Here is a 27,967-nt window from a genome sequence, read left to right as displayed (position 1 = left end):
CTTAATGGTATTTTTATATGTTGACAGCAATAATGAAATATGTCACTGCTTTCCTATTAGCTTTAACTGTTTTTGAGCATTCTTCATTCATGGCATCACTGTGAAGTGTTACCTGTTAGGTAACAAATGCTTTTAATACTGCTATGCACATCTCAGTCATGCTTTAACAACATAGGTTTTTAGCCTGAAATTTGCTTAAATTATCAAACGGCTAGAAAAGTAACCTATCCACTGTAACTCTACCGAGTGCTATCAACCCACATACTTGGATATGTAACAGTTCATTTCCTTCAGCTCACATCAAGTTGGATTGCCTGTTGCTGTATGGAACTACTTTACAATTTAGGAGATAATAAGTTCCAAAAGCAAGTTACTGTCATGCAGAGTGCTTACACTAAACTGCTAGATACCTCATTTGATCATTTTTATTGAAAATAAAAGGGAAAAAAATATAGTAAATTAGGTATTGCCAATGACCAGTGAAATCCTTTTGAAAATATCTGCCTAGGGGCATCTGGGTGGCTCAGTGGCTTAAGCCTCTGCCTTCAGCTCAGGTCACGATCTCAGGGTCCTGGGATTGAGCCCAGTGTTGGGCTCTCTGCTTGGTAGGGAGCCTGCTTCCCCCCGCCCCTCTCTGCCTGCCTCTCTGCCTACTTGTCATCTCTCTCTGTCAAATAAATAAAATCTTTAAAAAAAAGAAAATATCTGCCTAATCTTTTCAGGGTTCATTTTCCCCTTCTTTGTAGGTAAATAAACGTTTTTAAGACTTGATAATTAAGACTTAAAATTAAAATGTAGCTTCGCCTGATTAATTGTACAAGTGTAGTTCAGATGAATGACTGTTTTTTTTTTCACTTATATTGTGAAGAGATTGATCTATTTATAAATTTGAGTTTTTATAATATTTTAAGACTTATTTTAGATGCTGATTTAATACACAGGGTATGCATGACTATTAAAAGTATTCTAATAATTATCTGTAAACTGAAGAAACCAATAAGCACACAGTCATAACTGCTGTCTTTAAGAAAATGTTACCTCAAACTGAATTACAGAAATATTTTTAGCCAGCAGATGCTCAGACCAAGTGACTGACATGCATACTTCTTAGAATTCATTTAATTCCCACACTTATCCCCACAATTTTAACAGTCACCTTGGCTCAAAGCTATGCTAATGATGCAATTCTACTGGGCTTAAGAATCATAACTGTGAGCTAAGAATAAATATAAACACATACATTTTAAAAAGGGCAATTTCTGATTTTTCATGTTTAAGAAGTATAGCCTCAATTAAGAAAGCTTAGTTCAATCTGAAATTACAAAAACACTGACTGAGTTTGCTCTACCATATTTACAATAAATTAAATGCTACTTGGGGAAAAGATATACTATAGAATTAAATTATTTGGAGTGTCACATCTATTTTACTTTGATAGTAAGTTCAACAGAAAATTAAGATAAAAAAGTTTTCCCCGACTAAGTGCAAGGATAATTATTTTGTTCTCAATTTAATTCTGATTTTTACCTGGGATGATATGATTTTCATTTGCATTTATGTTAAAACCAACTGTCATTTTAAACACAAGTTTTATTGCTCATTAGATTTTTAACTCTTATGTCATACTCAATGATTCTGGCTTGAAAGTGGTAACTGCTTTAGGCAAAATCCACACTAGAATATCAGACAGTCTCCTCAACACTTTATAGAGGATAAGGGAATTAAACAAAGACTGTGCAAAGCAAAACCGTTTATAAAGAAATTGCAGACCACCAGGATTTTGGATTTGGATAATCCACTTAGTTTAGCATGGCTGTGTCTTAAAAGGACAATTCCAAGACCATAATATAGGTCACGTCCTTAAGAAACAAAGTAAGTAATGAAATCAATGTCAATTACACAAACTTCCATATTTACATGATGCCACTGACAAAAAGTAAAACAGATTAAACAAAGCTTTCTAATATGCCCAGGCCCAGCACAAGCAAGAAGGAAAAATAATGGTATAAAACACAGGTTCTTGGGGCGCCTGGGTGGCTCAGCGGGTTAAGCCGCTGCCTTCGGCTCAGGTCATGATCTCAGGGTCCTGGGATCGAGCCCCGCATCGGGCTCTCTGCTCAGAAGCCTGCTTCTTCCTCTCTCTCTGCCTGCCTCTCTGCCTACTTGTGATCTCTCTCTGTCAAATTAATAAATAAAATCTTTAAAAAATAAAAAAAAAAAAAAAAAAAAAAAAAAACACAGGTTCTTTTTTTTTTTTTTTTAAAGATTTTTATTTATTTGTTTGTTAGAGAGAGAGAGAGAGCATGAGCACAGGCAGACAGAGTGGTAGGCAGAGGCAGAGGGAGAAGCAGGCTCCCCGCCGAGCAAGGAGCCCGATGTGGGACTCGATCCCAGGACGCTGGGATCATGACCACACAGGTTCTTTTTAATCAGGTTCTGCAAAAAGGTAAAACTGTTGCTTTAAAAAAAAAAAAAAGGGGCACCCAAACTAGGGGGGAAAAAAAGCTTGGGCTTATCACTTTAGCTTGAACAGCTATAAACTTTCACATGAGAAAGAAAGAGGTGAGGGAGAGAGTGATACGTGTTTTGCAGGGAGAAGAGAGAAATAAAAAGAAAAGCTAACCTAAAGGTTTCACCAAAATCTAATAATCAGGTTGAGATGGTAGGTAGTATCCTTCAAAGTACAACTTCATTAATGCAGAACACAACTTCAAAATTCCCAATATGAACCCAAGTGCTCAAAACAAATGCTGCCAACATCTAAACGCTCTATTAAGTGCTAATCAAATAGTGCCAAAAGAAATACTGTAAGTAAAATCTGCTTAAAATCTATCCTTTATCATATTTTTAATTGCATATAGATTCAACTGTTAAGACAAGTAGTAAATTACAAATGTCTCAAAATGCTTCTTTGCCCAGAAAGCAGAAAACTTAAAATGCCCGATATCACAAAGACACTGCCAAATTTAAAAACAATGCTGCTTCCTTTTTTTGGTACCAGTGATATTTCTGAATGCTTGCTCCTCAAACTGAGCTGAACAAGGAAAGCCCGGATGCCCCTAGAAACACAAGAACTTTTTTTCTAGATACTTACATGTATTTCTTGGACAAAGGACTAAAAAACGTCTCTGACCAAAGAGGCTTTATAAAGACTACTTGCAGAGAATTACCAACTTACCCATCAGATTTGAGTTCATGAAAGGTGTTGGGGACAAGCCTTCATGGGCCCCTAATCGACTGTCATTCAAGTGATCACTGTAATGAGGGCTGTCTGTAAAACCCTAGGGGGGAAAAAAAGATCAGAGTATTAAAGAGATTATTTGGCAGCCCTGCTAATTGAGCATAATGACACTCATCTAATTAATATACAGACTTACAAATGGTCATTCCTAACCAAGTTCCTTGTTCATTACTTGAAAAACTAAACAGAAGTGCTCCTTTTATTCCTTTTAAGGTTTTAAAGTAGTTTCTTAATGATCTTAAAGAAAATTAGCCCTATGAACTCGTTATAGCCAAAAAAAGTTCTATAGATCATTTTTTTAAAAAGGATAAACTAAGAAAATATACTTTTAAGTTGTAATAAATTAGGAAAATATTTATTTCTACCTTCCTTCCTCTGTCTACAAACCCTACCTATTACGAGGTAATTACAAGTTTAAATTAAAATATTAAAAATAATCCACAATCAATATACTAGAAATGAATCTTTTCCTGAATGGCAAACATATATTTAACAATACAAGTATAACAAGACCGACTACTAGAGAAACTGAACCATGTAAAAAGGAAAACATTTGTTAAAAGCAGCTGATTTGGGGCGCCTGGGTGGCTCAGTGGGTTAAGCCTCTGCCTTCCGCTCAGGTCATGATCTCAGGGTCCTGGGATCGAGCCCCACGTTGGGCTCTCTGCTCAGCAGGGAGCCTGCTACCCCCCCCCCATCCCCCGTCTCTGCCTGCCTCTCTATCTACTTGTGATCTCTCTGTCAAATAAATAAATAAAAAATCTTTAAAAACAAAAACAAAAACAAAAATAGCTGATTTAAATTCTTGAGTCCTGAAGATGAAATTGCACACACCATGAACATATTAAAGTTAATGTTATTATTTCAAAATAGATGTTACTAAATTTCTCTTTATAACTTAAGACATGTTTTAAAAAAAAAAAAAACAAAGGAGGAAAAAAGATACTAAGGTTTACAAATAAATGTTACAAAAGCTCTGTGGATTAAGAACTGTTATAGTTTTTAACTCTTAACACATACTAAGCACAGAATCATACTGTTTTTAAACAAGGCTTTGAATACTGGTTAGTTAAACCTCAGGTGATAGCTACACTTTTGCTAACTTAAAATGATTTTTTTTTTATAATTTTTTTTTATTTTTTCAGCATAACAGTATTCATTATTTTTGCACCACACCCAGTGCACTTAAAATGATTTTAGTAAAGATGAGAAAAACTTCCTAGAGGCCCAAACAGGGAAGCAAACTGCCTTGGCTCACAAAAACCAGAGATCACCCAGAATCCCCTGGGACTATAAAATCATCAATCACTGAACATTTATCATTACCCTGACCGCAGGCTAACATTCAAGACATTAATGGGACTGAAACAGGCCTCACTACCTTTGCCGGCATGCTGTCAGTTCAACCACAGGGCTAGGAACTGAGGGCTAAATAACTGTCAAGTCATTACAATTGCTTATGGATGCATGTCACAACTCCTTCTGCTGTTCTGTTTTAAAACTAACCTTCTGGGAGTGCTAACTCCCAAATGAATCTTTGTTTCATTTTTATCTACTTTAGAATTACTGATACACATGTGATAGACATTCAAGAAGAATCCTGGTGACATTTACAACTTGGTTATGACCACAAGGGTGTCCTCTGGTAACCCCAACGAAAGTCTCCTCGGTCACAGCCACATGCAGCAGAATGGCTCCTAGCGAAGGTCAGTTCTTTGAGTTTACTTCTGTTATTTAAAACTTAACACTCTTGAGGTGCTAAGTGACATATCACTATCTCACAGACATCTGGGTATTTTTCTGCCACTTCCTCCCACTGTCACTTTTAGGTATTTAAGTCCAAACAAGGCATTAAAAACCTACAAAACACCCACTGAAATACTGTTTACCATCATTACACAAAGATATTACTCCAGAAAAACGCCAACAGAAATGTGTCTGTAGATGAGCCACATTGTTCACCTTCATTTAAATGCAGAAGAATAATAAAAGATTAATTTTGTGTGCTCTCAGAACTCTTCATCTTTGAAGTACCAAAAAAGAACGTTTTTTTCTTTCCTGATCATAAAAATAAAAACATTCAAGTTTTTTTTTAAACTATCTCCTGAAGCAGAAGTATACAAATAGATCTAAATTTTAGGATATCACCAAATGATTACACACACACAGTATATTAACTTCACAGATTACATGTAATACAGTTTAACATAGGGCATATTTATCTCTAAGCCCCCATTAATATGTGCTCAGAGAACACAGAAATTATTTCATGATCAACCATACAAAATAAGTACTGTCCCTTATTCATGTACATCCACAGGCTGTAGGACATAATACAGAACTTACAACAAGATTATTTCCCAGTCTACTCAGAAAATGTGCGATTGTCATACCGCACTACAGAGAAGTAGTCTATAAACTTTTTTCATCACGTACAAGGAAGATTTGAATATGGGCCATTATTACCTGTCTATTTATTCATAAATTGTATACATATATGATTAATCAACATATAAAATTTCAGTAAAGCTTAATTTTTGCTCATGTAAGACTAAAAATTTACTAGAAATTTGATTATTTTTCCCTACACCTGAAAGGTTCATCTTCTTTTTTTTAAGATTTTATTGATTTGAGAGAGAGAATGCGCAGGGGAAGCAGACTCCCCACTGAGGAGGGAGCAAGACATGGGGCTCCATCCCAGGACCCCGGGGGGGATCACGACCTGAACTGAAGACAGATGTTTAACCAACTGAGCCACCCAGGCGCACCTTAAAGGTTCATCTTAATGCATACAATTTTCTTGAAAAGTCACAGCCTAAGAAGCAAAAAAAAGACAGATCTTCATCCACAGATGCAAACTGATGCTAGAGGACAGAACAAAGAAAACGGGCTTATAAATGGCTCTCATAGTTTTGGATCTAGCACACACCAAAACTCACTTCAAAGACAAAATGGCTACTGTTTCGAGATTATTCCTTTCATTGCTTCTGCACAGTAGTAGTGATATCCACCAGAACAGAACTTTTTGTGAACCATGATGAAAAGTTACAATGTTACTTAGAAACATTTAAATAAGATCACTTTGCCACATGTGTAAGATTGGTTCTAGAAAGTACAGTCTCTGTCAGTATGATAATGTGTCGACTAGCTGGTTGATACCTAGAACAGTGCTTTGCAAACTTCAATATTCATATCAACTGACTAGAGATCATGGTACAATACAGATTAAGAGCCATAGGGTCAAGAGTGGGGCCTGAGATTCTGCATTTCTACCACACTTCAAGTAGTAAGAACCAAGACAATTTGGAAATAAAGATCTCTTTCACATATAGACAGGAAAAATTCAAGGCTTGGAACGTAATAACCAGGTACCATCACTCCCTCAAATAAGAACCACATTAAAGCCTCTGCCTTTGGCTCAGGTCATGATCCCAGTGACCTGGGATTGAGCCCCACATCGGGCTCTCTGCTCAGCAGTGAGCCTGCTTCCTCCTCTCTCTGACTGCCTCTCTGCCTACTTGTAATCTCTGTCAAATAAATAAATAAAATCTTAAAAAAAAAAAAGGCACATTAAAACGCCAGAAGTTTCCAGGTTAGAATAATTAGGGAGAAACCCCATAGTTCACCAAAAAATCTAAAGCAATTAGAATAACAAACTATTTTTATGTATGTAGGTATATATTCCTCCATATAGTTTTACGTAGACAACAGATGTCAAATAGAGCTTTAATGGAAGAAGTTAGTTAACCTGGTGTTTAAATAGAAGACTCCCTGAGTACCACATAGAGTTAGGCAATGAGGATGGATGCTCATAAGCAGAAATGGCAAAAGAGAAGACTGCCATAACATAATACAGTATGGGGATAACAGAACAGTAAGGAAGATAGCGGAATCATACAGGGGCCAGCCAGAATATTAAAGAGTGGAGAAAATAAGGGGAAGGTCACTGGACTGAGGGAGGAGTTAGAGTAAAACAAAAGGAACAAAAACAAAGCAAGAAATTGTTAAGATGAAGCCCAAGTAGATCAGTCAATGGAATTGACAAATGAATGCTATATTCAATTCTGGAATGAAAAGGAAATAAACCAGTAATATCATTAAATACAGAACAACCATGGTACATATTTTAAATTGATAGAGCATTACTATGCTAATAAAAATGGTCAAACTTGATCCCCTACAGCTCCTAATTCAGATCTTGAATTCTGTAAAATAACCATGAGACTTTTGTATATGAGATGATAAACACTACATTATGAAGAATATGCAATATTACCAGATTCATCTATCATATAGCTTTTGTCATAATATTTTTAGTCAAAAATACTTCCAAATGCACCCTAAAAAATTACTGTTCCCGTTTTATGATAAAAATGGAGGGGGCACCTGGGTGGCTCAGTTGGTTAAGTGTCCAACTTTTGATTTCAGCTCAGGTCATGATCATGGAATTGAGCTCTGCCTTGGGCTCCGACCAGTGGGAAGTCTGCCTGAGATTCTCTCTCTCCTCTTCCTCTGTCCCCCCAGCCTGTGCTCGCATGCTCTCTCTCTCAAAAATGATGAATCTTTTTAAAAATGGAAAGAACTCAAAATATCAATAACTGACAAAATCAGTCATTGCACAGCTTACAAAAACTGTTCAACTTCATACTTAAAAATCTATCTAAATTGCAACTTAATTTGCAAATCCTAAACAGCCTCATCTGAATGCATAACACTCTGCCAAACCTTTATATTGTGGAACATGTTCTATAAAAAATGCATTTAGTACTTTTTTCTATGTTCTTTTCATGGTACAGAATTCAGAAATGGTAATCCCTGCTCCAATGTGAAGCAGACCTGAAGTAATCAATCAAATCTGCTACCATTTTTAAACTAATTTAAATGGAATATAAGTCAAATATTTTCTCCAACCACAAAAAACAAAAGTACCTAGTATTATTTATTTACATAATAATACTCTATTCTTATTTGTCTCCTCAAAAATATAAGAACTTTTTACCACTAGATAATTTTTTAAACAGCTCATTAAAAAAATTTATTTCACCCAACCAATAAATAAAGTGTAATCACTGAGTACCTCCCCAGGTTGAGAACAGATTCCTGGTTTTCCTAACCTATTTTGTTATTTCTTTGTATGAAAACTCGTATCTAATCTTATTTTAAAATATTCTTTCCAATTTTTTTCAATAGTTTAAAAGGGCGGGGTGGGAAAAGTCTATTTCAATAAAGATTTACTTTCTCAGAAAAGCTTCCCCTCTTTCCCAGACCCTAATAAGACCAAATTGGGTGAATTCATTCTAGGCTCCCACAACAGCAAGAATTTCCATTATATCACTGCTCACACTCACTGAAATTACCTATTTAATTATCCATTTAAATTATACCATAATTATCTGTTATAATTGCACAGTACTGTGTAGTGGATAAATGTGGAAGTTTTGGAGTCAGACTGGCAGATGTGAATTCCATCTTTTCATCCACACATGCTAGCTGTGTGACTTGGGGCAAAGTAATCTTTCTTGCCTCAGTTTCATTATCTATAAAATCAGAATAATAATAAATACTACCTTCATCTCACGAGTTGTTGTAAGGAGTAATGAGTTAATATATTGTAGCAAATGGAAAAGTGCTTGGCACATAGTAAGCACACAATAAAAGCTCATCATCATTTTTATCATTTCACTTAGAAGTCATTACATCAAACAAATTTTGAGAAGGCAGGGACTATGTCTGTTTTTTTGATGATTATATCCTCAGAACAATGGCTGGCACATATACAGCAGTTGCTCAATAAATGACAGATTGGAGATTTCAGCTGCTAAATCTTTACAACGCTGCAGGGGTTTAGATAGTATAAGGTTAAATGAGCTTTTCTACAGAACACCCAAGAAGTAGCAGAAAGAAGGCTGATGAAGTACCAATTTATTTAACTGGATTGAATTAAGAAACCACAGACTTTTGGTATTCAAAGAGCCACAAGATTTCACACCAGCTACTGAAATCCTCTAGCTTCTACGTGGTCAAAGCCAGTAGAATCAGCTAAAAGCCATAAGCCATCAGAAAGCTTTGGACCAGACCTGGGTACAAATGGGTGGTTACATCTCAAAGAGAAGTAAAATGGAAATAAAACCATGCAGAAATAAAACAAATGAAATTTAAAAGAAAACAAGTGACCTTATTGTATTTCTTTATTTACTCCTATGATAAATTACCAAAATAAATGTCTATATAAAGAATGTCATATTTTTTAAGCTAATCCTTGAATGTGATTATCTCTCTCAGTTAAAATATACCCATGAAAAAGAGAAGTGAGTTGACTCGATCACAGTAGTCTGTTATCTGAAAGCAGAGACTGTGTCTTTATCATGTTACCCTACCACTAGTGACAAGCACATTAATGGGTACACAGTATTAAAAATAAAATTTGTTAATTTAATGAATGAGTGAAAAACTAACACTGTTAATCAGGCCTACCTATGAAAAAGCTACTTAATATTCAGTATGTGAAGGTTCTGTTATCCTTTAACTGGTCAGATGCTAATATATAATAAATTTTCTTGACAGAGAAATAGATTTTGTCATCCAGATACATAAATTCCTAAAGGGAAAAAATGTTTTAATCCTCTTTACGATTCCAAAAGAGACCAGCAGAGAATTTTGCATGTCATTAAGTTTTTCTTTTTTCTATTTTTTTAAGAAAGAGAGAGGAGAGTGTGAGGGTGGGGGGCAGAAGGAGAGAGAGAATCCTAAGCAGGTCCCACGTCCAGCACAGAGCCTGACACAGGACTTGAGCTCATGATCTTGAGATCACAAACTGAGCCAAAATCAAGAGTCAGACACTTAATCAACAAGCCTCCCAGGTACCCCATGTGTTTAAGTTTTTCTTGAGGATGAATAACCCCTCCAGGTAACTTTTAATAGTTTTTATTATTATTATCATTATTCTTTCTTTTGCATTATCTACTCCAAAACTCAAACCCTGACTCTGAGATCAAGAATCACATGCTCTTCCTACTGAGCCAGCAAAGCACCCCTCCAGGTAACTTTTTATTGATGAAGGGTAGGAAGTGGTTTCATACAATTACTGTAACACCAGACTGAAGAGCAAGTCTTGAATTATCTTGGGTGGGAGGGGAGGGAGAATCAAACTCTTTGAGAGGTGAAAGGATTCTCCAAAAATATGATGGATACATGAAGCACTGCTTAGTACAAGGACATAAATTACTTTGGAATGTGAGATTCCAGAGGATCACCTAAAAAAAGTACATACGGGTTCAATTCTAAGTGAGCCCACTCATATTCACAAATGTATCCAAGTAATTGCTAATGTTATCCGTTAGAAACAGATTTGATGCTTTCTTGCTCTAGCCTAAAGCTTTGTCATGTTTGAAAGTTTACAAGCAGAAAGGTTTCTATATTTCATCTGTTCAAAGTTCCTTCTCTATGCGGAGAAATCAAAACATCTCTAGGCATAACAGGAAAAAGTTTATTGAAATGGGAAAAGTAAAAAATATACTACTGAATCCAGATGGTGTGTAAGATTTTAGAGCCCTAACAAACCATATAGTTCACACTCATTTTATCTACCATACAGATGAGGAGACATTAGTTAAGCTGAGTGTCTTGCTAAAGATCTGAAAGTGAGGGACTGGGCTTGCTGAAGTTAATAAAAATGCCATATACCTCATAATAAATTCACAGGGGATTCTAAAACTAACACTATGAGGCAAATATAGCCAAGATTCTCATTTTACGTATTAAAAAACTAGAGTTTAGGGTAACCAAGATGACAAAACAGATAGACTCAAACTCTGAATCATTAACTTCTAATAAGAAGCTTCCCTCTTATTCTGTACCAGTATCATATGGTATATAAAGTAAGTCTTAGGGCACCTGGGTGGCTCAGTGGGTTAAAGCCTCTACCTTCAGCTCAGGACGTGATCCCAGGGGTCTGGGATTGAGCCCCACATCGGGCTCTCTGCTCAGCGGGAAGCCTGCTTTCTCCTCTCTCTCTGCCTGCCTCTCTGCCTACTTGTGATCTTTGTCAAATAAATTAAAAAAAAAAAAAAAAAAAGTAAGTCTTGCTCCTAAAGTTCTTGTAAATTTCCTTGATATTAAGTTCAATAAAGATAAGCAAATCTCTTTTTGGTGCTTTTAAGAGACTTAATTCTGACTAATTTTTTTTCCATATTGTAGGTCTCCATCTTTTAGGTTTTTCGATTCTAAATTCTCAATTACCATCCTTCTTACAGATTTTGGAAGTTAACTATTCAGGAATGGCTATATCAAAATCATAAATTCATTAACACATGAAACATAAAAAGTGAAGAACATTTTTTTTTAAAGATTTTATTTATTTATTTGACAGAGAGAGATCACAAGTAGGCAGAGAGGCAGGCAGAGAGAGAGGAAGGGAAGCAAAGCAGGCTCCCTGCTGAGCAGAGAGCCCGATGCGGGACTCGATCCCAGGACCCCGAGGTCATGACCTGAGCCGAAGGCAGCGGCTTAACCAAAGTGAAGAACATTTTTGTACTACGAGTACAAAAGGATGTAATGTAAATTAATTTATTAAAAAATATTAACACATCTATACTGTAACTATTTTATATATAAAATTCAAGGGCAAAATGTAAATTAAGAATAATGCTGCTATATTAGTTTGTGATTATTAAAAATAAGCAGCACCACAAGGATTGATGTTTCTAAGAATACAGGAAATATTACATAGAGGAGGTTCCAATTTTTGTTTGTTTGTTTTAGCTCCACTTACTACATGGTTCTTGCCAAAACTACAGACAGTAACTTCAGACAAGAAGCATACTATTCTGTTGATGGTTTCTAATCTTTTGATTTTGGCTGCTTCTCATTAACTAGCAAAACTTACAGAGTCTAACTTATTTCCAGTTCAGAAACAGATGCTCCATTTAGGGCAAAAATTTGAAAAACAATGAAAAGTAAACTCAATTAGAAAATTCTCTACCTTAAAAAATTATATTATAAAATATTGTGCAACATATATAAAATTTTTAAGACACCTGTTAATTTAGTTTATTCCGAAATTAACATCCTGAGTTTACACCTATAAAAGGTTTCTTTTTAAAAGATTTTATTTATTTATTTGAGAGAGAGAGAGAGCACAAGCATGAAGGGGGGTGCAGAAGGAGAAGCAGACTCCCCACTGAGGAGCTGATGTGGGGCTCAATCCCAGAACCCTGGGATCAGGACCTGAGTCAAAGGCAGATGCTTGGGAGCCCCTATAAAAGTTTTATTAAAAAATTACAAACTTGGGGCACCTGGATGGCTCAAGCAGTAAATGTCTGACTCTTAGATATTTTAAAGCTTTTATCTTCTACTACTGTATGTCAACAGATTAAGATGAAGCATAAAATAACTGTTCAATAAATATTTTTAAATATTTGGGGCCCAGGGGTAGCTCAGTGGATTAAGCATCTGCCTTCAGCTCAGGTCATGGTCCAGGGTCCTGGGATGGAGTCCTGCATTGGGCTCCCTGCTCAGCACCACCCCTCCCCCTGCTCATGTCTCTCTCTCTCTCTCTCAAATGCTCATTATATCCCTCTCTCAAATAAATAAAATCTTTTTTAAAAATTTAAATATTTGCTATTTGTGAGATCAATTCAAATAAATCAAATCCAGGAACAAATAACATTGCCACAATAATTCCTGCATTAAGAAGCGATAACTAATTGTGAGAAGAACGGATACCTACCAATAAGCAAAACAATGTTTTTGCATTCAGTACAGTAACATATTTTTATTTCTTTTTTTTAATAACATATTTTTTTAAAAGATTTTATTCATCCATTTGACAGACAGAGACCACAAGTAGGCAGAGAGGCAGGCAGAGAGAGAAGGCGAAGCAGTCTCCCTGCCGAGCAGAAAGCCCGATGTGGGGCTCGATCCCAGGACCCTGAGACCATGACCCGAGCCGAAGGCAGAGGCCCCAACCCACTGAGCCACCCAGGCGCCCCTAATAACATATTTTTAAATAATTTTAAAACACCAGTTCCATATGTTAAATTCTGCTGAATAATGTTTATTTTTGTATTAGGTGAGAAAAATAAAAACAAAAGTCAATTAGTATATAGAATAATATTTAACCTCTATACAATTTACAAGAAAAAGACTAGAAACTGTAAGTATTACGAGTGTTAAATTTTACTTGTTTACATTTTCTAAAATTTCTATGAAAACCATTTACTGCTTTCAAAAAAAGATAAGTTTTCAGTTTTTCCTCTAACATGATTAAAGTACTTTCATTGTAGAAAATGGGTAAGTAATTATACAGAAAGAGCATCAACTAAGTAGGGGAAAAAAAAAGAGTCCCATTTTACCTCAAATGAAATGCAAAATCAGTAACATTTTGACATTTCCTCCCCAATTTTTAAATGTTTCTAAACTAGTTTACATATGTAAAAATGGATGTAATAAATAGCTACATATCCACCACTCAACAAATAAAACATTGCCAATATAGCTCAACCCCTATGAGTTCTCTCCAATTCCCCTCTGAAGTGAACAATATCCTAAGTTTGTCTTTTTATTGCTTTCATGCATTACTTAACACTTCTATTACATATGCACATTCCCTAACATTAGCACCATTTTGCATGTTTCAAAATGTTGTCTAAATAGTATCCCTTTTTCTTTGCTCACTTAACATTCAATATGTAAGACTAACATGTTGAAAACGTGTAGCACTGGTATATACATGTCACTACTATATAATATTCCATTTATAAACATACCACAATTTATCTATCCATTCCCCTTTCAATGACATTTAGCTTGCTTCCCACTTTTCTTCATTACAAATAAGACTGCTATGAACACTTCAGTAGTATGTCTCTTTGCATATACATGACAATTTATGTGAAATTTTCTCTAGGAGTGGAATTCCTAAGGTTATAGAGTATGCACACCTCAAAGTTACTAGATGTTGCCGAACTATTCTGTAGAAAAGAAATACACTATCATTTAGGAAAAAAAGTCTCATATTTCATACTAAATTCAGAAAGTTTCTGAGCTATACAGAGAGCCCCAACTTATGAGAGAAAGCTTCTAAAGCCCACTTACAAGTTTTATGTAACTTGTGATGCATTTTCCAGATGGTAAAAAACAAAGCAATCAAGAGTACATTTCCTTATCAGTTCATTTAACCCTTATGTAGTTTTTTTCTTATCCAAAATAGACCGACCTGGATTAAAAGCTAGTCCTTTGTCATAATAAATATTCAAGACCACATTTGTTAAATGAGTTAATCTTCTCTAGGCCCCTTAGTTTACATTAATGTTCTATAAATAAAACTGCGTCCATTACTCCAGGTGTTGATCAAGCAAAATTTGACAGAAATACAGTAATAGTTTCAGTTTGTTACCTGGTCTTGATGTTCAGTGTTAATACAGGCTGTCATAGCCACTTGGCAACAGTGTTGACTGTGCTAATTGTTAGATCCTGACCCCACCGGCCTAATAGCTCACAGTTCATGATTTAAAACAGTAATATCTAGAGGACAATACTTTTGGATTCCCTTGTCGGCCACCGTGATACTGACCAGGATTCAGCCATTAAAACTGCCTCTTCCTGCTTCTATGAAGAAAGCCACTCATCTTTAAGGGTAAGCCCAAATTAAAAGTATAAAGTTCCTTTGATAACTGGCTCATATGGGTGGTAAATCTGTGGCCTGGATTTAGTTCCCTGAAGGTGAAAGTAAATAAGCCACAGATGAAAGATCAGGGATTCCTTTTAGGAATACACATGAAGTCTTCACTTAATCTATATAATTTAAGGTTTTCTGTGCCAACAGTAATAGCATCGGCATCCATTTGATACTATTTGCAAGAATATTAGTTAAGGGTTCTATACTCACTTAAACCTTACAACATCACAAATCCTCACAACCCATGAACTGTTATTTCCATTACATAGATAAGACAATGAGCACAAAGAATTTACATAATTCACATGATATTCAATAGCAAGTAGCAGGATGAGTCTGAACCCAAACCAATCTAATTCCAGAGCCCACCATGGAATGCTGCCTCTCTAGTAATAACTGTTCCTCCCTAGAATTATTGTGAATTAAAAGTCTCAATGACAGTTTAGAGACACAAAATGAAGAGTCTATTTGTTGAAATAGTAATTCACAGGTGAAAAGAAATTAAGCCAGGAAAATGCAACAACAGTAAAACAATTAAAAAAAAATATTTTTAAACCACCCAATTTGGCAAGTGGTATTGGAAATAGTGGAGGTAGTTTTAAGAGCTTTTGAGAATTTTCTGAACCTGTGGATTCTGGTGGGAAAAAAGCAAACAAAATGGGAAATGGAAAATTTTCCTAAGGTAAGTAGATAATCAAGTACATTCATTCATTCCTCCTGCAGACTATTCCCCTTGCCCAAGCGGGGAATAAACTGCAGCAACCTTCTGTGATGCTGAGATAGTTCCTGCAGAGAATTGCAAACAGAGGCCCCAGAGAATCTAAAAGGAAAATCATACACCATTAGGACTAGTAGTTGAGTGCCCCATGTAAGATGGGGTTTATAATAATGACATGGCAACTATAAATAATATTAATATTTATTACAACGAAATGGACAGGAAAGTCTAGAGAAAGGCTATGTAACTCTATCCCAATAAACTAAAGTGAGCATCTAAATGACACTGAAAATCTAAAAAAAAAAAAAAAATTTGTAAGAATCTTTAGGGTCAGAGCCTTAAATACAACTTCAATCTGAGGCCTACCCTGAGAAACAGAGTCAGAGGAAACACCTAATTTTCCTTCAGAAATTGGTGGCTTGTTTTTGCAGCACTGAAGCTAACCAGACAAGAGAAAGACCCACTCCCTTCTTCAGCTCCTGGATGTCTGGAACCCCTGGTAGTCACCAGGCTAAAGGACCACAGGTGCCATATAGATATTCCAACGAAGAAAGAAAACTTTACTTCTACCTAATACCAAAGGAAGACAGTGCCCCTGATTCCAGTTTCTCTTGGAGAGTTCTCAGCAGCTGAAAAGTTAGGACTTCCTTTTTTTCTTTTTTTAGAACTTTCTTTGAAAAACAGAAAAGCATCATCATCAGGTAAGAGAAGTAGGTACAAAGACTCCGTATGGATGTATCTGATACAAAACCCCTAACTTTCAGAGATGACTTTTTAATGATAAATGGTCCTCTTAGCTCAAGCTTCTATATTAAATGAGTAGGTTGGTCAAAGAGTTCAAGTTCTTCTTGCATTTTGTACATTAAGAATTTTTAAATTTGACAAAGCATTCAAAATATTTTTGAGAAAGCTTCTAATTTTTTTAGTTTAAGTACTTTTAAAAATTATATTTGTAAATTACCATATGGCAGCTTTAGAATCAGATATCTATCAATGTTAATATTTCAAAGATGTATTTAAATAAACTTTCAGATTAGCCTTTATTGTTAAAAATATCAAAGGAATTAAACTCTAAATACATTACCCCTCCCATTTTCATGGCCCTTTTATAACAAAAAATCCATCCCTCATTCTTGCATGTTTGGCAGCTTATCAATATGTAGAGCTATCCCCTCCATCAGCTGCCTAATCAGGAAGGCCTCCAAGCAACTCTAACATACTGCTGAGGAATGACCTGTGGGGGAGTACTCATTTACCATTTTGAGGAACACATTCTAGATTTCCATATGGACAAACCAACTTTTTAAAATCACTAAAAGCTGAACTCTTATGGCCATTCATGTGTCCAGACATCTTAGTTCACTCATATCATAAATGTATTTAAATAACCAAATTAAGTGAATTCAAGAATAAAATTAATGTAATAAAAATGGTTCCATCCTTCTTCTACTCAACCAAAAAACCATGCACCCTGGATAAGCATCTCACTCCATGGCTATTCTATTGTACAAAGATAGTATTCTTCATACACTACAATATTAAAAAACACCAACAACTTTTATCTAGTAAATAACAACACAAATAGCTATCTGATCCATTATCAGAGGAAAACTCTATTCTGGGGTGTGTGTGTGTGTGTGTTCTATTTATCCAATTAAATAAAATTGACAAGGCAAGTTTAAGTGGCATTACTTTACTAGAATACGTCTGGTTAATACACATAATTAAAAGTAAAAATAGTGAGACAGTTACTTCGTTAAAAGTAAAATTATACTGTATTTCAAACATGCAATCCAAACTAATACTGTTTTAGTGTATTTTCAAATACTTACAAAAATATAAGCTTAATTAACTACATTTGCACACAATACAAAATTTTCAGATACACAGAAAAACAGGAGACCAGGATCCCTTTGATAATCAACAGCAGTTCATAGTATTACCAGTTTTTTTTTAATATACTTCCTAAGAGAGACTGGGAGATGTGCCACTTAAATATTAAGACTAATTGTGGCACAAACTGAATTATCATCTACTTGCTCAAATGTGACAGTTTCATTTAGAGCAATAACTGAAATTGATTTTCTCTTCTTTTCTGCTCTCTGCTTTGAGTTCTTATGTTTTCAACGTATACTATCAATCTCTTCCTAGATGGACTCAAGTATGTTTACGGACACTTCTGTGAGAAGGACTTTTTTTTTTCTTTCCTGCTCTTGACTTCCTTCTCATTATCCTCTTCCCTATAATATATCCATTTTACCTGTCTTCCATATCATTTTACTCTACTTACTCATAAAATTAAAGAAATTAAATCAAATCATGCACATGGAAGTTACAATGCATATGTATACATCAGTAATACTGTCAATAATTAATCAGACTGATACAAGAATGAATAAAACAGTCTTTAACTTCAAGGAGCTCATAGTCTAGAAAAAAAGGAACAATACCTAAAAACATTTTAATAAAATGAGTAACTTTTGCATGAGGTCTGAGCCTGAGATGTGTCACATTACTGCTTCCAAAGGTTTGATCTGTATTCTTAGACTTCCTAATTAGTCTAATGGGTAAGATGGCATAACCAGTAAAATTTTAAATGATGCCCAAGCCAGTGTGCAAACTTCCAAGTTAAACTTCCTGAGTTGAATAAGAATAGTTTGGAGATGGTAATATATCAGCACAACCTCAAACGAGAACATCAAAACAGAAGGAGCACTCTCAGGCAGAAGAAACAGCACTAAGATTTGCTAAAAATGCCCTAAAGCATAATGAAACATGTTGCTAACTAGAAAACAAAAATGTCAACAAGCACACACCTCTCGTGGCATCATAACCATCACAGTTAAATTTTACTGAGTGCCTTCTAGGTGCCACTATCTACAGATGATCCATTTTCCCCATCTTAAAACTGAGGAAATTTTGTCTTAGAGAATTTAATCTTCTCAAAGTCCGAGAATGGTAGAGAACTGATTTAAACTTGGGAACTAGGACAGTAGATGACTTAATGTTAGTCACTGATTTTTTTCATTTCCAGCACCAAGAAATCTGGTAATGGAGTACACACTTAAATAGAGAATAATTACCATTAGACTCGCCATTTTCGAGGTCTCAAAATCCCTCTGGTCTCAGGACTTGTTGTACAAAAATATTCTGTCTTAAAAAAATATTTTGTCCCTTCAAGCTCTATTACAAAGCTGTCATCATCAAGACAGCATGGTACTGGCACAAAAACAGACCCATAGATCAATGGAACAGAATAGAGAGCCCAGAAATAGACCCTCAACTCTATGGTCAACTAATCTTCAACAAAGCAGGAAAGAACGTCCAATGGAAAAAAAGACAGCCTCTTCAACAAATGGTGCTGGGAAAACAGCTACATGCAGAAAAATGAAATTGGACCATTTCCTCACACCACACACGAAAATAGACTCAAAATGGATGAAGGACCTCAATGTGAGAAAGGAATCCATCAAAATCCTTGAGGAGAACACAGGCAGCAAACTCTTCAACCTCAGTCGCAGCAACTTCTTCCTAGGAACAACGCCAAAGGCAAGGGAAGCAAGGGCAAAAATGAACTACTGGGACTTCATTAAGATCAAAAGCTTTTGCACAGCAAAGGAAACAGTTAACAAAACCAAAAGACAACTGACAGAATGGGAGAAGATAATTTACAAACGATATATCAGATAAAGGGCTAGTATCCAAAATCTATAAAGAGCTTAGCAAACTCAACACCCGAAGGACAAATAATGCAATCAAGAAATGGGCAAAGGACATGAACAGACATTTCTGCAAAGAAGACATCCAGATGGCCAACAGACACATGAAAAAGTGCTCCACATCACTCAGCATCAGGGAAATACAAATCAAAACCACAATGAGATACCACCTCACACCAGTCAGAACAAGTCAGGAAACGACAGATGCTGGCGAGGATGCGAAGAAAGGGGACCCCTCCTACACTGTTGGTGGGAATGCAAGCTGGTGCAGCCACTCTGGAAAACAGCATGGAGATTCCTCAAAAAGTTGAAAATAGAGCTAACCTATGATCCAGCAATCACACTACTGGGTATTTACCCTAAAAATACAAACATAGTGATCCGAAGGGGCACATGCACCAGAATGTTTATAGCAGCAATGTCCACAAAAGCCAAACTATGGAAAGAACCTAGATGTCCATCAACAGATGAATGGACAAAGAAGACGTGGTATTTATATACAATGGAATACTATGCAGCCACCAAAAGAAACGAAATCTTGCCATTTGTGATAACGTGGGTGGAACTAGAGAGTATTATGCTTAGAGAAATAAGTCAATTGGAGAAAGACAACTATCATATGATCTCCTTGATATAAGGAAGTGGAGATGCAATGGGGGGGTGGGGGGAGGTTAGGGGGGTAGGAAAAGAATAAATGAAACAAGATGGGATCGGAAAGGAGACAAACCAAAAGAGACTCTTAATGTCATAAAACAAACTGAGGGTGGCCGGGGGGAGGGGTGTAGGGAGAGGGGGGTGCAGTTATGGACACTGGGGAGGATATGTGCTATGGTGAGTGCTGTGAAGTGTGTAAACCTGGCAATTCACAGACCTGTACCCCTGGGGCTAATAATACATTATATGTTTATAAAAAAAAATTAAAAAATTTAAAAACTGTAAAAAAAATTTTTTTTGTCTTAAAAAATACTGAGAACCCCAAGGAGCTCTGTTTGTGTGGAACATATCCATGATATTTACCACATTAGAAAGCAAACCTGAGAAATTAAAAACACAAGAACTCGGAGCAAAAACATTATCATATATCATGTAGCATTTGCATACTCCAGAGTACACTTAGGAAAGAACAAGACTGAAATGGCAAAGAATGTTTTAGTTGTATGAGAATAGTTTTAACCTAGCAAACATTCTAAAGGGTCTCAGAGACACAGAGAGACCCTTGGAACTTACTACGTAAATTGCTGGAACAGACTATTCACTATATTTTAAAATAAATTATGAATCCTGATTAACTAGTACTGTCAGAATCTGGAAACCCTAGTTGAAGACTATTTATAACAGAGGCCTCATTTCAACAGAAATGAAAAAAAATTCAGGGAAGTCAAGGGGCATTCCTAACATCACACAGCTGGTTGGTGGCAGTTATTTATTTATTTATTTATTTAAAAGATTTTATTTATTTGAGATAGAGAAAATGAGAGAGAGAGAGAGAGAGAGAGCGAGTGAGCATGGGGGCAGGGAGGGTCAGAGAGAGAAGCAGACTCCCCACTAAGCCCGGAGAACAGTGTGGGACACAATCCTGGAACTCAAGATCAGGACCCAAGCCCAAGGCAGTAGCCCAACCAATTGAGCCACCCTCGCGCCCCTGGTGGCAGTTATTTAATCTTACTATATTAAAGAACAGATTTTGTCTTTTTTTTTCTTAATTTTATTTTTTATAAACATATAATATATTTTTATCCCCAGGGGTACAGGTCTGTGAACGCCAGGTTTACACACTTCACAGCACTCACCATAGCACATACCCAGATTTTGTCTTTTGATTATAAAATATCAATAGACAATTATTTGGGGACAGTTGGTAGTAAGGAAAGCAATTACATAATAACAAGCAGGTATCAAAATTCCAGGGCTTTCTGGAATACCCCAGTACTCTCAAGTCTTGTTCAGAAAAAGCTGTTGAGCAGGCTTTGTTTCTCCATTCACTCATGTATGTTGCTCCTAGGGTTTCTACTTTCAAGGCAAATCCATGCTTCTTATCAGATCATTTCCATTTCCATTAGCACTTCCAGACAGGATAGAGTAACAGTAACCAGATTAACCCTCACACTTGAAACAATCAAAAAAACAAATAGCATTTTTGAGACATCAGATGTGGACAGCACAGAATACTGATCCCTGAAGAGTGGGGAAACAAAGTGAATCCAGGGATTGCTGATGGGTACTAGGGAAGAGGGATATATCTCCACCTAGAGCTCTATACCAGAGAAAAGTAAAGAATATTTCAGACACAGAGAAGATGAAAAACCTCATCAGCAACAGACATGTACAATGAGAGTGTTAAAAGAAGTTCTTTAATCACAAGAAAAATAATACCAGCTAGAAATACGGACCTACACAAAGGACTAAAGCATGTTTCCTGACCATAATGGAATTAAATTAAGTATCAATAAAAAAGTTTCATTAGAGAATCCCCAAATATTTCAAAATCAAACAGTACACACTTCTCAGTAAGTATTCAAGGAAGAAATCAATAGGAAAATTGTAAAATATTTGGAACTGAATGAAATGAAAACTCAACATAGCAAAAACTGTAGGATGCAGGCAACAGCATGATCAGAGGACAAGTTACAGCAATAAAAAGTGCCTGTTAGAAGAGATAAAAGGTCTCAAATCAATGAGCTCAATTATATCTTAAGAAACTAGAAAACTGGGGCGCCTGGGTGGCTCAGTGGGTTAAGCCACTACCTTCGGCTCAGGTCATGATCTCGGGGTCCTGGGATCAAGTCCCGCATGGGGCTCTCTGCTCAGCAGGGAGCCTGCTTCCCTCTCTCTCTCTCTCTCTCTCTCTGCCTGCCTCTCCGTCTACTTGTGATCTCTCTCTGTCAAATAAATAAAATCTTTAATAAAAAAAAAAAAAGAAAAAGAAACTAGAAAACAAGGTGCCTGGGTGGCTCATAAGGTTAAATGTCTGCCTTTGGCTAAGGTCATGATCTCCAGGTCCTGGGACGGAGCCCCACGTTGGGCTCCTGCCTGGCTCAGCAGGAAGTCTGCTTCTCCCTCTCCCTCTCCCCCCAGCTTGTGTGCTCTCTCTGTCTCTCTCTCAAATGAATAAATAAAATCTTAAAAAAAAAAAAAGAATAACACAAACAAACAAACTAGAAAACAGGGGCACTGAGTGGCTCAGTCAGTTAAGCATCTACCTTCAGTTCAGGTCATGATCCCAGGATCCTGGGATGGAGTCCTGCATCAGGCTTCCTGCTCGGCAGGGAATCTGCTTCTCTCTCTTTCTCTACCCTTATCCTCTCCTCATGCTCGCTCTCTATCTCTCTCTCAAATAAATAAAATCTTTAAAAAAAAAGAAACTAGAAAACAAAGAACAAATTAAATTCAAAATAAGAGTTACAGAAGTCAAATATATCGAAAATAGAAAAACAACAGAGAAAACCAGTGAAACAAAAAACCAGTTCTTTGAGAACATCAGTCAAATGATAAGCCTCTAGCCATATTGAAAAAAAAGAAACAATTCATTGATAATATCAGGAATGAGGTAGGGACTGTAACTAAAGATTCTACAAATACTGTGCCAGGTAGACTCTAAGATAGCCCTCAGTGATCTCTGGTATTCATACTCCCTATATAAACCATTCCCCCGGAGTTGTGAGCTGGCCTAGTAATTTGCTTCTAACCAAAATAGTATGGCAAAAGTGTATGATGTCATTTCTGTGATTAGGATCCATAGTACTGTGCCTTCAATCTGGCCAGCAGACCTCCTACTTGCTGGCTTTGATGAAGTAAGCTGCCACAATGGAAAGGCCTGGCTAGCAAGATAATGAAGAAGGCATTTTCCTGCCAATAGCTACAGGGAACTGTGGCCTTCAGTTCAACAAATAAAAGAACTGAATCCTAACAAACAAATACGAATTTGGAAGCAGACTGTTCTCCAAAGGTCTTACAAATGAACTCTGGTTCTGACCAGTATCTTACTTAAAACCTTGTAAGAGACCCTGAAGCAGAGGACCAAGCTAAGCAATGCCCAAATCCTCATGAATAGAAACTGAGTATATATGTGTATTATTTTCAGACAGACACTAAATTTGCGGTACTTTGTTGATTATTTCAAAAGATAATTAACACAAATATTTAAAAGCTAACAAATACTACAAACTTTATGCCAATAAATTCAACTTAGACAAAATGGACAAATGGACATATTTCTTAAAATATACGAACTAGGGGCGCCTGGGTGGCTCAGTGGGTTAAAGCCTCTGCCTTCAGCTCAGGTCATGATCTCAGGGTCCTGGGATGGAGCCCCACATTGGGCTCTCTGCTCACTGGGGAGCCTGCTCCCCACCCCCGCCTGCCTCTCTGCCTACTTGTGAGCTCTCTCTGTCAAATAAATAAATAAAATCTTAAAAAAAAATATGAATAAAGCTCACTCAAGAAGTAAGTAACTTTAGTCCTTTATCTATTCACAAAATTGAAACTGTAATTAAAAATTGTCCCCAGAAGAAACTCCAGGTTCATGTATCTTAACTGATAAATTCTACCAAACATTTAAGGAGGAAATAATACCAATTCTACACATCTTCCTCACGAAGTTAAAGAGTAATACCTCTCAACTCATTCTTTGAACCCCATATTAGCATGACACCAAATTCTGACATAGTACAAGAAAAAAAATCCTACAGATCAGTATTACTCAAATATAAAAATTCTTAACATCTTAGTAATTCAGTAATACATAAAAAGGACAGTATATAATAACCCAGTGCCATTTATCTCAGGAATGCAAAGTTGGTTTAAAATTTAAAATAGTGATCAATTCCTAGAGTAACACACTAAAAAATTATATGACCATTTCAATAAATGTGGAAAAAACATTTCATAAAATCCAAAGTCCATTTTTGATATAAACTCTCAAAAAATTAGGTATAGAAGGGAATGACTTCAGTCTAATAAATAACATCAAGGATACTTATAACATCATGCTTAATGGTGAAATACTGTTTTCCCAACATCAAGGACAAGGTAAAGCTAACCATTCTTATCTACTATTCAATACTGTAGAAGATATCATAAGCAATTCAGTAAGAAGAAAAAAAATCCTGATTGGAAAAGAAAAAGTTACGCTCATTCATGGATGACATACTATCCAAAACCTTCCAGCATGTACAAAAGAGCTACCACAACTAGTGAGTTTAGCAAGGTGCAGGATACAAGATCCATATACAAAAATGTATTGTAGTCACATTTATATAAGACATGAACACCCAGAAACTGAAATAAAAAATTTATACTAGCATCAAAAATTATGAAAGAGATAAACTAAGTAGAAGATATACAAGATCTGATCAGTAAAACTACAAAACATTACTAAAAGAAATTAAAGAACTGAATAGAGATATACCACATTCATGGATTAGAAAACTCCACATTGTTATCAATTCCCCTTAAAATGATCTATAAATTCAACACAATCCCAACCCAAACCTCAGAATTTTAGAAACAGCGGACTCCTTAGTGGCTCAGTTGGTTAAATGTCTAAATTCAGCTCACTTCAAGATCTTGAGGTCTTGGGATGAGCCCCACATCAGGCTCTGTGCTCACCAGGAGTCTGCTTATCCCTTTCCCTCTGCTCCTCCCACTCTCCTGCCCCTGCTCACACTCTCTCTCTTTCTCAAATAAATAAAATGTTTAAAAACTGATATGCTGGTTTAAAATTTTTCAAATTATATGCAAAGTCCCTAGAATTTGCAGAACAATTTTGAAACATAATAACAATGTTGGAGAACTTACACTGCCTGACATGAAGATTATTTTATTATTAGTTTGTTTTTTAAAGATTTATTCATTCACTTGGGGGAGGCGGCAGAGAGAGAAGGAGGGAAAATCCCAAGCAGGAACCCTCCTCCCCACTGCCAAGTATGGAGTCTGACACTGTACTTGCTACCACCATCCCAAGGATTCTGACCTGAGCCAAAACCAAGAGTCGGCTGCCCAACTGACTGAGCCAACTAGGCACCCCTGAAGATTTATTTTAAAGGTACAGTAATCAAGATGCTATGGTATTGGTGTAAAGACTTTGAAAAATCAGTAGAACAAAAGAGAGTTCAGAAATTGACCCTCACATACAAGGTCAATTGATTTTTAGCAGAGAAAACAAGAGAATTCAATGGGGAAAATAATCTTATTCAACAAATGATGGTAACGAAACTGGAGAGCTTTATTTTTTAAAAAAATCAATTTTAACCCTTAATTTTACACCTTTTACAAAAATGAACTCACAATGGATCACATATCTAAATTAATGATTAAATGTATGTCATCTAATGTACTATTTCTTGAGACTATTACTAGCAATCAAACTCAATTCATAAGTAATGCAGAAGGATTCCATGGTGGGGAAAAAACTGTGAGAAGTGTATTCTATTCCTTTCTTAAGGAATTATAATTTACAATACTTTATTAAAAACTGATAAACCCAACAAAGAAGTCTAATTTTGTTTAACTCATTACATAAATATATTGGGCTATGAGCTCTTTATTTACACGTTACTTATTAATATCTTATTAAACCCAGTTTGAAAAACCATGATCTTGATGAAAATTTTTGTTTTACATGTTATGAACTAATGTCCAGCATAAGTAACATTTGATCAAACTCACTTGTCTAAAGGGAGAAGTCTCTGGGCTTGAGTCCTTTGTTCTTTGTATTATAAAACAGACTACCGTTTTCAACTGATATGCCCTAGAGGTTTCATAACCAAACTCTGCTTCAATTTCTGTGCTTCTACTCTCCTGGGTCATCAGTATTATAACTTTTGTCACCATATAGTATAATAAACTGTTTTTCCCATGAGAATGAGCACTCGTTTGCCCAGACAGTATGGACTGATCATTTTGTTTTGTTTACCTATTCCAGAGACCAGAAAATCATGGAATCTCAATAAATGCTGCATGAATGAAAGAACTGAGCAAAAAAAGGATTCCATGTGAACAGCCTACAAAGAATACAAGCCCAAGAGAAGACTGCAGAACTCCAAATTGTGAAGAAAGATTCTGAGTAAAAAGTGATCTAAGAGAGTAAGGTAAAGTTAATGGGAAATCAAGAATAATATTTAAAGAGCAAGAACTCAGAAAACTATAAACTCAATGAGATGTAAGAGTATCACCAATACAGAGCAGATATTTGCTTATAGGACAGTTGATACTTTCTTGCTAACCACTAAGTAACTTCTTATATTAAACACCAAGAAAAAGATCTGCTCCATGCAAAAAGTAGCACATTATGATATAAAACCACATGAAAGTAATTATTCCATTTGACAGCACAAAGGTTTAAGTATCAGCTCAATGCATTGAAAAACACTCCAAGCTTGTTATTTGCAAAATAAAAATGTTAGAATATATGATAAAAGTACATCACAAAAGGAATTAAAATTAATCTCTCATGCTAAGCCTCTGACATACACAAGCTCATTTAGGTCTCATAACTACCTTGTGGGGTAGATACCCCTTCAAACAAATTTGAGGAACTGAAGGGTAAACATCCTATTGTAAGAACGTAGATTACTAAGAATCTATATTCATAAAAATCTGGGCTGCCCAATTTTTTCCAATAATCTCTAAATCCCAAAATCTATAATGCAATAAACTTTTCCAATAGTTTCAATTTTGTGAACAATTCACTTTTCTTGTGAATTCTATAGAACAATTCTACAGAACCTCTTGGTCATTTAAAAACTGCAGCAGGTCCCTCATCTTGTTCAGGACATACTCCAGGAATAGTGACCTCTCTAAGGAGCCTCTCAGAGTTGTATAATTCCTACATAGCTTTGTATCAAAATGGATCTGTAATTTTTCATGACACTGGATGTAAGAGGAGGAACACTTACGGACTACTTAATAAATTCCAGATATTGTGCTTTCTAAAACTTCTTGTGTTAATTCTCACACACATGTTACGAGATAAATCTCTTTGCCGATGAGAAATCTGAGGCTCAGAATTAAGCATCTTATCTTTTCCAAGGTCAGATACAGTGGTGAAACCAGGAAGGAAACTCACCTAATTGATTCTAGGACTTATACTTTTTAAGTATAAAATGTAAATAATATTTTTATAAGAAATAATGACAGTACCATCATCTTAAAACTTGTAGAATATCTGTCTTTAAAGTCCTGAACAAGGAGGAATAACAACTGTTTTGGGGTTTCTTTTATACTTTGGCAAGTGATCTGGTAGAAGGGAAGACTAACTTAGAGTCCTACTGCCTGGCTACTAGTCTTGGATGTTTAATATCTGTTAAGTTATCCACCTTCTCTGAACCTCAATTTCCTCACTTCTAAAATGGACAGGATTTTAAAAATGGCTTCTTGGTAAGCTGGTGTGAAGCTTAAAGTAGGGAACATGTGAAAGGTTTTAAATGATATTGTAACAAATGATAGTTATGATTACTGCTTTTAACAAAAAATAGGCTAAGTGGACCTAGAAAGGTATCCAGCCCAAATCTACCTTCCATTCTGTTCTTATGGATAAGAAATATGTGAATCTATAGAAAATAAAAAAGTTGCGAGAAATAAGACCTCAACAATTACAAAAAGGGACATAGGAG

General features: G+C 35.9%; 1 protein-coding gene across 11 annotated transcripts in view; it reads right to left on the bottom strand.

Moving 5' to 3' along the window:
* Nucleotides 1-27,967, bottom strand: part of TCF12 (transcription factor 12) — a 390,676-nt gene that overhangs the window by 181,621 nt on the left and 181,088 nt on the right. For all 11 annotated transcript variants that reach the window (XM_047739172.1, XM_047739171.1, XM_047739175.1 and 8 more), the window contains one exon: nucleotides 3,179-3,281. In XM_047739172.1, coding sequence (XP_047595128.1) covers nucleotides 3,179-3,281 — 103 coding nt within the window. The remainder of the gene's footprint in view (nucleotides 1-3,178; nucleotides 3,282-27,967) is intronic.

This window comes from Lutra lutra, chromosome 7 (assembly GCF_902655055.1).
Source record: "Lutra lutra chromosome 7, mLutLut1.2, whole genome shotgun sequence".
Taxonomy (NCBI): Eukaryota; Metazoa; Chordata; class Mammalia; order Carnivora; family Mustelidae; genus Lutra; species Lutra lutra.
The sequence above is the reverse complement of the archived record's forward strand: the minus strand, read 5'-3'. Positions and strand labels throughout refer to the sequence as shown.